At 44.4% G+C, this 9872-nt stretch overlaps 1 protein-coding gene across 1 annotated transcript in view; it reads right to left on the reverse strand.

Moving 5' to 3' along the window:
- Positions 1-7626: 7626 nt before the first annotated feature.
- Positions 7627-9872, reverse strand: part of LOC104391500 (zona pellucida sperm-binding protein 4-like) — a 14642-nt gene continuing 12396 nt past the window's right edge. The window contains exon 12 of the mRNA XM_010000814.1: positions 7627-7652. Coding sequence (XP_009999116.1) covers positions 7627-7652 — 26 coding nt within the window. The remainder of the gene's footprint in view (positions 7653-9872) is intronic.

Below are 9872 nucleotides of genomic sequence, written 5' to 3' on the forward strand. Positions count from 1 at the left end.
CAGTGAGACTCTGGAGGTCCAGGGTGTGTAAAGATTGGTAGTACAAAATATCCTGACATAGAGGCAGACAGCAAGCTTAATCCTACAGACTTTTTTCAGGCATCTCTTAATGACTGAAGAAGCAGCAGGGACCTAAGCTGGGATCTGCTAAAAGCCAGTAGAAAGATGTTATTTCACTTTGGCAGCTTGGTTAAGGCACAAATCCCTCTCACTGACCCACCAGTAATGAGGGTCTGAGTTCAGCTGTGCTGTAACAAGCGCAGACTGCCAAAGGCAGACAAAATGAGCTCCCAAGTTGGTCCCAAAGCAGCAAGTCATTGCAGCCTGCAGATATGTGCTCTTGGAAGGAGCCAAGTTCAGCCTCCATACATGTGATTTGCACTGAGAGCTATGGGCTAAGTAAGCCATACTAACCATCTATACCACACACTAGAACTAGACGTGTTTGTAAGGGCATTGTGACCAGTAAAAACCAAAAATTAGCCTGCAACAAGGAACTAGAAACAGACTGTCTTGAGGTTTTCCTCTGTGTCAGTATGAAGAGTCCCTCTGATGGTGCATCTTCCTGAGTAACAGAAAATGCTGCAAGCAAGCAATGCTTTAGCTCAGATCTGGCTGTAACCAAAGCCCAAGTGTCTTTACCACAGCCCACACAACTGTAAGGAGTGTGCTGGGCTCCCAACTGCTAGTAGGGATTGCTCTGCTATGACTCTGTGATCCAAGGTGCATTGTCATTGCAGGTGAACCAAGGTAACAGCAAAGCCCTGGGATCTGGTTTGGGATACCTGGAACACATTTGCCAACTGATTGAGAAGATCGGGCAGCTTCAGGAACACAACCTGCGTCTCCAAAAGCAAGTGTACAGCTTGCAGAAAGAGCAGAAGATGAGCCAGGTAAAAGAGGTAAGCAGACACCATAGTATCTTCAATAAAATTATATATTCAAGCCCCAGATGGAAAGTTTGTATGCGTGAAGATGCTAATTTGACTCCACACCCATCTGGACTGGGTATTCTGGCCCTCAGGGAGCTCTCACCCACCCCTGTGGGTTCAGCTTTCCTTAGAGTAAACTTGGGCTGTTGAGTTTAAAAGCATCCCTCTCACTTCATCTGATAGCCTGCTCAAAGTCAGCAGCTTTTACTTCTCTACAGTTGAAAACTTCCTAAGAACACGTCCTGCCATCAATGTTATAAAAACATTTTCTGTTAAACTCCTTAGCAATTGTGTTTTTAATTAAAGGCTTTTTTTTCTTCTGATTTCAAACTGTCAAAATCCCAGAATTTCTCACAAAACAGACACAATAGGAAAGAGAAGCAGTGATACCTATCAGCAAGAGCTAGCTGAGGAAATTTACCAAAATTTGCAAATAATTTCTTAGCCCCTGTGTATTTTGTTCAGCTGTACCCACCCATGCCTCTCAGTTCTTTTTTTTCTGCCATCACACGAGGCTTCCAGCCTTTTTTCTCCCCTCCCTTTATTTATTTTTATCACTCCCCAAAGGAACAGAAGAGGTTTGTCACACTCAGCTATTTCTTCTGAGCCATGCTGTGGAGAGTCTTTTATTCTCCCAACAGTGTCATTCCTGCCCTGGTTCTGCTCTCCCACTTGCTGGGACTGGCTCTGCAGTAGGTGACCGACTCCTCCTCAGAGCCAAAGCCAAGTTGTGAGTCAGATTGCAGAGCAGTGTAGCCTGTCATTTCCATGTACCCATCTCTCACTCTCAGAGGAATGCAGCCTCCTACATAGAGCCAGGGTATTGTTAACACATTTCCTGAAGCTTTACAACTGTGAGTCATTGCTCAAAGTAACTCTTCCAAGCTGCAAATTCAGGTTCAATTCCTCATCTGGTGTGTGTGCCCGCTCCACCCCAGCTCCTACTGAAATGAAAGGCACCCTGCTTTCATTTAAACATTTGAAGCTTTGATCTTGTTGATATTTTCCAAGACCTCTTGGCAGTTTCTTCTCAGTTATAGTTGTCTCATACTGTTCAGTAGGGAATTGGACCCCAGATGTGATGTTTAGCACTTGCAGTGTGGTCTACAAAACTGGGAGTTCTCTCTTGGATGTCTCTGTGCTGCTTGCACCTCCCATACCTGAGCAGCTCTGTCATTTTCTTCTTCAGTCACAGCCCCTCCATGTAGAAGCTGTATACCACTATTCCCATTTGCCATGAGACATGGATGTTGCTGTCCACTTTACATTTTGGTGGGCTTCTTAAGGCTACTCTCCAAATCACATTCACTTTCCCTTCAGGTTATGTGCAAGGAAAGGTTTCCATGCCCCAGACACATCTAGGAAAGACAACCTCCAGAGCAGAGATGGGTTAGTGTTGGGTTAAGAACAGATCTTGAGGATGGTAGATGGCCAGTATGCCCAATGCTGTTATTGAGAGATGTACAGACATCACCACAGAGTCTGATGACATTTGAGCCTGGGACACAAAGGGAACATGTTTATTCCACATATTTTGCAGGGAAATCTTTAATGCCCCCTGCCAAGAGCAGCATCCTTCATCAGATTTTCAAAGCACAGGTATTGGGTACTTCAAAGAGCCATGCTGCTGTGGCAACACACCCACCATAAGGTGTTACATTAAAACTGACAAATTTTTTAGGGTCTCCAGAGGTGCTAAACTGGTGTTGGATGTTGGCCTGTCCTGGTTCCAACATCAATAAACAGTTTTGTTTCCTCTCCTCTTCAGTGGATAAAGCTCTCCTTGCTTCCTGCCCTTCTAAGCTCTCGTGCAACATGATTTAGCAAGGCAGAAAACCTCCCCTTCCCACCACATGAGCTACAGCAGAAGTGCACCGGATGAAGTACCACAAGCATGTTGCCAGTCATGTTAACTGTAAACCAACTATGGCACCCCCTTAGTAAAAAGACATGATACTATTTCCTTTGCACAAGTAATAGTATCTTAAAATGCAAGTCAGTGTTATGACACATCTGTGTATTTACACGAATACCTTAGCCAAGCAGCTCTGTGTTTAGAAACTTCAATTCCTTTTGGGAAGCAAACACAAAAGATGCTGAGTATCAGGCAATTTAAGTTAAACACCAATGAACCTATGAAAAATCTACATTGCCAACTCCAGCCTCCTCAGCCTTTTAGATAACTAATTTTTCTAGGTTCTGATGGGTCTGAAGCCAAGGCTGGGATGACTACAATTTGTCTGTACCATCACATGGTCTTGTTACCTTGAGCCATGGCATCCTGAGAGTCTGCATATTTTCTTCTTGTCTGGTATAGGAGTATCTTCTGCAGCATTGTTCCTGTGGAGCTGCCAGTGTCTTCCTCAACTCATATCAAGATGTGAAGACAATTTTTGCTGGGAGGAGCAGACCTCATAGCCTCTTGGTTCAGACAGGAAACCCTTCTGATCTTTCCATCATTCCAGAAATAGGAGCGAACACTGAAAAGCTGAGTGGCTGCAATGGTGAGTTAAAATACTTCTTAACCTGTCCTCCTATTTGCCATCAGTTTGGTGTGATAATCTGACCAGCAACTTCCTTTTTTTGCCTAGAAAGGACAGATGTGAACAGAGAAAGGAATTAGTGAAGCTACACCCTAGCTAGAAAGCTAAGAGATGTATTTTAAAATGCTTTGTCTAAACCTAGGATTTTAAGACTTGCTTCTTCACATGTGTGAAGGAGAACTTTTTGCTCTGCAGATGTGGCTACAAAAATTAGGACAAATGCATTATAAAATGGGTTTCTCCTTTGGAAATTTAATATGCTTGACTGGGTCCATTAGTGAAGCCCCCTTGTGTGGACTTAAAATCCCCTCCAGCCAAGGTAGGATTTAATCTAATATGGAAAGCCTTATGCCTGTTATTAGTCTCTTACCCTCTCAAGCAGGCACAGAACACATTCCTGGAGGATGACTTAAGTGGAAAATAAACCCCAGCTGCAAAGCTTGGATCCAGTATCCAACTTTTCCAGAAGGCTAAGAGAGTTTGAGCTCAGCCTACTGATGACAAAGACAGCTGAAAGGTCTGGATCCAATGTTAGATGTGAGCCAGCCCACTAAGCAAAGCTGATTAGTTTATTTCAACCTTGGACTTCAGCCTGCCTTTATTACCTGGTACAACACACAACATCAACAAACTTTGCAGCAGGGCTGAGTCAGATTGTAAATGGCCTTTGGGATCTCTAGTGCTGAGGCCCAGAAATGCTCTTCCTAGTACTTTCAGAGCAGATCTGGGGGACAGGGGAAACAAGACAATGAGGAAGATGTTAAAGTCTGCCACGGTTGGAGACTTTATTTGCGCATTTACCTTCTTTCCGCTGAGCTGTGGGCATGAAAACACATAGGGTCTCATCACATCTGGAGTCATAGCTTGCTGGCAGCACTCCCCAGAGGCTGCCCTAGCAGGACACTGCTAAGAAATGTGAGCAGATCTTTGCATTTCATTGCAGGAAGAGAGAGATACACAGATTCAGGAAAGAGCCAGCCAACAGTGGGACTCAGGAAGTCGTCAAACAATAAGAACAACAAGGAGAATGAGTTCAGAGAAGCTAGTAGTATGGTTGAGGGAGAAGCTTTTCCATCGAAGGACCCTGCATTAAGAAAGGTGAGTGATAAGCTTGGCAGCAGATTGCGAGTGGGACCTGTGGGAGAAGTAGAAAGAAGTTTTGCTCAGGCAGAGCTGGAAGGTGCTCAGAGAACAGGCCAGCCCTGTCTGCTGCTGAATGAGGCTAGGGCAGTGAGGGCCAGTGTGCTCTGTGTCTCTCTGATCCCAGCCCTAAATGAAGACAATAGCTACATCCATACACCAAGAAAGACAGAAACAAAGCACTCCAGATGCTGGCATGGGCTTTAACCTTCTCTAACTTCAGATAACTCAAGATGTAAACTCTGTTGTAAGTATCTTTGCTACTGCTGCCAGTGAGACTAAACCAAGCACACATTCATTACTACATACAAAAATTTAAGTGGGTCAATCCTTAGCTAGCAATAATTATTACCAGACTGGCAGCATATCAATACAATTAGATGCAGTCCCCAAATTGTGTTTCAAGAAAGCCATGTTGCTGAAGTGCAAGAGAGCCAGGGTGAATGCTTTTCCTCTCCCTTTCTTTCCCATTGTTTCTGGCTGCCTCAGCACTTCCAGGTTCCTGTGTTGATCAAGGAGTGCTAAAATGCCAGGGCAGAGGCTCTAATCAGAGTATTTCCCAGCTTGACAGGAAAGAGGAAGGAGTAGGTCTCTCACAGGAAAGACCAAGAGATTTCCACCTCCAAGTTGTAGATTGGCTGCAAATACTTCAATGAACTTCAGAAACCAAGTCAAGGCTCAATCTTGAAAGGTGCTCCATGCTCTGGCTTGTGTCCAGAAAAGCTCTGGAGTATGAGCATTATTTTAAGCACATGGGAAGCCATGATGACTTCACAGGACTGCAGAATCAAGATCCATACTCTTTCAACTGAATCCCTAGTGTACACTCTGCAGCTTAGAATTGCTACTTAGTTTTACATTTTGTTCCCTAAGCATAAAATGCCACATTTCCTTCTATTGTGCAAGTACTGTATGGGAATCCTACCGTATTAAACCCTGGGCTATTAGGTCATACTATACAAGTGAACTGACAGTCAAATACAAATAAGAAGTGAGAGGTGAAGGAGGAAAGAGATTATTATACGCATGAGGAGGGACTGAATAAAGGACTTCACCAAGGCTATGGGTAGACTCCAGGGCAAAACTGAGACCAAATCCCAGCCTGTTCCCAGCACTGTAAGATGGTTTTCCTGTCTTGTTATTTATCAATTTATTTGCCTTTTGTGTTCAGGGTCTGGACATCAGCAAGAACATGTCAGTATGCTCTGCCTTTGCTGAACATATTTTACTTTAACCTGCTATTGTCATGGACCAAGCCCCTATAGTGCATAGCATTACACCAAAACTAAAGAGGTTCACTGACCTCAAAAGTTTATTATCAAAGTAACAGACATGCAAGTATCATGATTTACTGTATTTGGGCTGTTGTTCTCTCTCCCCCCTCCAAGACTAACTGGCCTTCAGGTACAGGCAACTGCTCAGGCTTTCTGTACTAGGAGTACCTGTGTTTCTGGGACAGCACCAGCACAATGCAGAACTGCGGAGGCTTCTAAAGCCCTTCCACAACACACATTAATCCTAATAGCAAACACAAAGGTCTGATATTTCTACGAGTAAACAGTCTCACTGACGGGCAATTAACTCAATAGCACACAAACCAGTGTTGCAGTTTTCAGCTGAGCCCATGACCTCAAAGTTTTGAGCTGAAACCTTAGCAGAGCTCCAAGAATTACCCAACAGGCTCTGCCTGGGCTGGTGCATGCAGCTGGGCAGGTGCCAGGTTGTGCTCCCAAGGTGGCCAACGCTCATGGAGCCATAGCTCTGCTGGTGGCACAGTGGGAAGGCACCTGGGGGCAGGGTGAAACAATGCCCTGAAGCGACAATGGTTTAAGAACTGAAACAGGAATAATTACTCCTCTTTATGCTACTCCTGGGGCATGATTTTTTGTTGTTGTTTGGTTCCCAAGGTCTTCCAGCCATTACTTCAGGAAACTTAGAAAATGTAGAAACAGAAAATGTAGAAAAAAACAACAACACAAACACACAAACAAACCACCATGGAACTTTTTAATACATCTCTCCTTTTCAGTTCAGGAGTTCAGATGAGCTCAGCCCTGAGAGAGCAAACATTAGAGGGGGGCCTCATGAGACTCCTTGACCTCCTGATAATCCCTATTAGCATTTCAAATGTAAGTGCCCAATAGCTGTGGCTTGTAGAAGTGTGACAAGAAAACAAAGGCTTGATGTCTTCTAATTTATGGTGCACAAAAGTCAGCACCTTGAAAAAGGCAGATACCAAAGCACCTGGCCTAACAGGAGAAGGGATCAAGATGCTTTTTTTGTCTGTTTTTGTTGTAAAGCTCCCCTGCCCCCTTCAGCCCCCGGTGAATGGCAGTTGGTAGGGAACCAAACTGTAATCTTTTCTTTTTTCTTTAGTATAACAATGGGGTTAAAACGTGCCTTTAGGCAGATACTCAGAAAAATGCCCTCACTCTCAGAAACCTTAAGTCAAAAAGAACAGCAAGGTTCTAGACATGGAAATGTAACCAAAACAATACAAAAAATATAGTATTAATGATGGTTGTGGCCTAGACATGTACAGACTGGCCGCTAGTTATCATTGCAGGATGTCAAAAGTTCTCCTGCGGGACCCAATTCCCATCCGTCCAAAATAAAGAAGGTCCCTTCTTCCCACCACCCTGGAGTACCCTGAAATATTATGTCATCATGGCCAGATGAGGTCTGCCAGCAACTAGCCTCTGATCCTTTAAGTTGTTGTTTTTTTGCTCCCTAGAGTGAGACCCATGCTTGGGGGAGAATGAGAGATCTTATGAGAAAGACACGGCTGAGAAACCAGAACAAGCTGGGGCTGTCCTCTGCTGCTCTAAAGAGGTCTTGCCCACAGTTGTACAGGTAAGAGAGCTGTGGGAGATGTCCACTTAGTGCAGGGAGGAGGCGTCGAGAGATTTACCTCTAGTTATTGCTGGTCAGAGAAGAAATCTCCTTACCTTCCCTTCATTGCATATTGTCCTGGCCAGCACTGCCATTTTTTTCCTTTGTGTCCAGGTGCTTCAAGACCCAAACTGGATAATGTTACCTGTGGGAGAATAATAGAAACATTAGGGTCCCCAGAAGAAGGTGCTCACCCCCAACAGGGCAAGGGGATGTTCACAATCAGTCAGAGCCATTCTGTAGCCTAATCATTTGTGTTTCTGCTCCCTCCTAAGCATTACAATCAAATTCAATGCTCTCTTCCATCCACCTTCACATCTTTAATCTGCTGGAACAATAACCTATATTGCGTCTGATCTGGGACAGGGTGGAACAGTCGGATCAGTTGGAAGGTTTCCTATCAGAAGAAGAGTAGATACTGTTTGCTGAGTGTGTGCTCACATGTGGCTCCTGCATGTTGCTGTGGCTGAACATTTGGGTCAAACATGAAGTCTCATTTGTATTAAGAGTGTTGGCTGTGCTGGGCCCTTGAGCAAGTTTGTCTACCAGGCTAGTTATGGCCTGGTCTCTGAGCTACACTGTGTGGTGCATGTCTATCTGAAGTGATGACAATGCTGTCAGCTACCCCTTGCACAGATACTGCCTGTGTGCTTGCCAAGTCCTCCCAGCTAGTCTGGTGAATTTGGCATTCTTGTGTATATAATTAGGTAACAGGAAGAGCCTGAGTATGTTACTCACCAAAACACTGGCACTGCATGAAGCCAGGCTCCTCCCTGTGTTTTTTCAGCTGAAGTCTCAGTAACCTTGAGGGGAAGCTCAAATGTGCTTAAAATCTTCTCAGGTTTTGGAAGGGTGATGCTGGGGAAACAGCAGTTGTCTAAGCACTCAGGAATGTCCCATTGTTCCCCTTAGACAGCCTCTACCTGCCTTACAAAATGCATAAGGGAACTGGGAATCTTGTAATTACAGCTGGAAAAAACCCTCTGTAGTTCATGGAGTGATTTTTCCAGCTGGGAAAAACTCATTTGGGACACAAGCACACGTAACAGGCAAACTTCCTCCTATTGTTTGGGAAACTGAGAGAAACAAAAAGCAGAAAGAGATCAAACAGTTCCATCTAAAATAGATGATGAACCAGCTGGGGAAAAGATACAAACCCTGGTGAACCTTCCCACTAAGCCTACATAGGACCAGGACTCTATTTGGGCTTCAGAAAAGTTCCATCTCTGTCACTGCCCACTTGGCCCTTTCTCTGCAGCACTGAAGACACAGCTACCTGATGGTAATTGCAGGCTAAGTCCTCAGCTGCCTAAATCCATGTACCTCCAGTGAGGGCCAGTCCAATAGCTCCTAACAGAAATAGTTTTTGCTACTTTCACATGTATATTGGACAACTACTACTGTCAGGGAAATGCTGCACAATAAGAGAGATGCCAAATGGATTATATTTTCACCTGACTGTAACTGGCAGCCTCTGTGATCTTGTACACTGATTTTCCAGACTGCTTTCTGTAGCTGATGAACGGCTTTCTTTTCTTCTGCCAGCTTTCTTCTTCTATATACATAAACCTCTTGCCTCTACTGATGACCCTTAACTCCCTCCATTTCCTGTTCTCTTGCTTCCTACCTCTATAGTCTCCAGCCATACCTGTATCTGCCTTTGCTCTTTTTACCCCACACCCTGCAATAGCAATGCACAGGCACAAGGCTTTTCGCAGCTGTCTGGAAGAGCTGGTCACTTGGCTCCCATGGCATTTGGGATACACAGTCGCCCTCAGGCTCTTTTTAAATGAAAAGTTAGGCTTAGTGGGTCAGTAACAGCCCTGCAAATGCTGCTAGACTGAAAGCTGGGCTCTTCCTACAGTTGTACCAGAATGGTAAAGCAAGGAAGCCCCACTTCTCTGCAACTCTTGAGAAAGCAAGCACTGAAGCTCTGATACTGTCAGCATTTAAAGCCACTGTCCTTGTTACAATTTATGAAACACATTTGTCCTGGCTCCTGGTCCTGTTAGTACCCACAAGCATATGGAATTGGCTGGCTTTTGCTTACCCAGGCTTCCTTGAATTCATGAGACATTGCCCAAGATCTTGAACTGGAACAGATTGGAGCCTGATACCCTGTATTAACATGCAACTCTGAAGGAAGCAGAGATTTGTTGCTTTTGACACGCAGTCCCTCTTGAGTAATTTGGTCAATTAGAAAAAGTCTTTGTTTTTGTAACTAGGTCAAAGCAGGTCCCCTTTCATGCTCCCACCCTATGATGAATGATTTGCTCCAGGATGGTTGTTTTGTTTTTAATCTTTTTTTTAAAAAAAAAAATCACAAAAGAATTTTCATACTAGAGAGAGAACTTGGTTCCTTCAG

This window comes from Chaetura pelagica, unplaced genomic scaffold (assembly GCF_000747805.2).
Source record: "Chaetura pelagica isolate M959 unplaced genomic scaffold, ChaPel_1.0 scaffold166, whole genome shotgun sequence".
NCBI classification, from domain to species: domain Eukaryota; kingdom Metazoa; phylum Chordata; class Aves; order Apodiformes; family Apodidae; genus Chaetura; species Chaetura pelagica.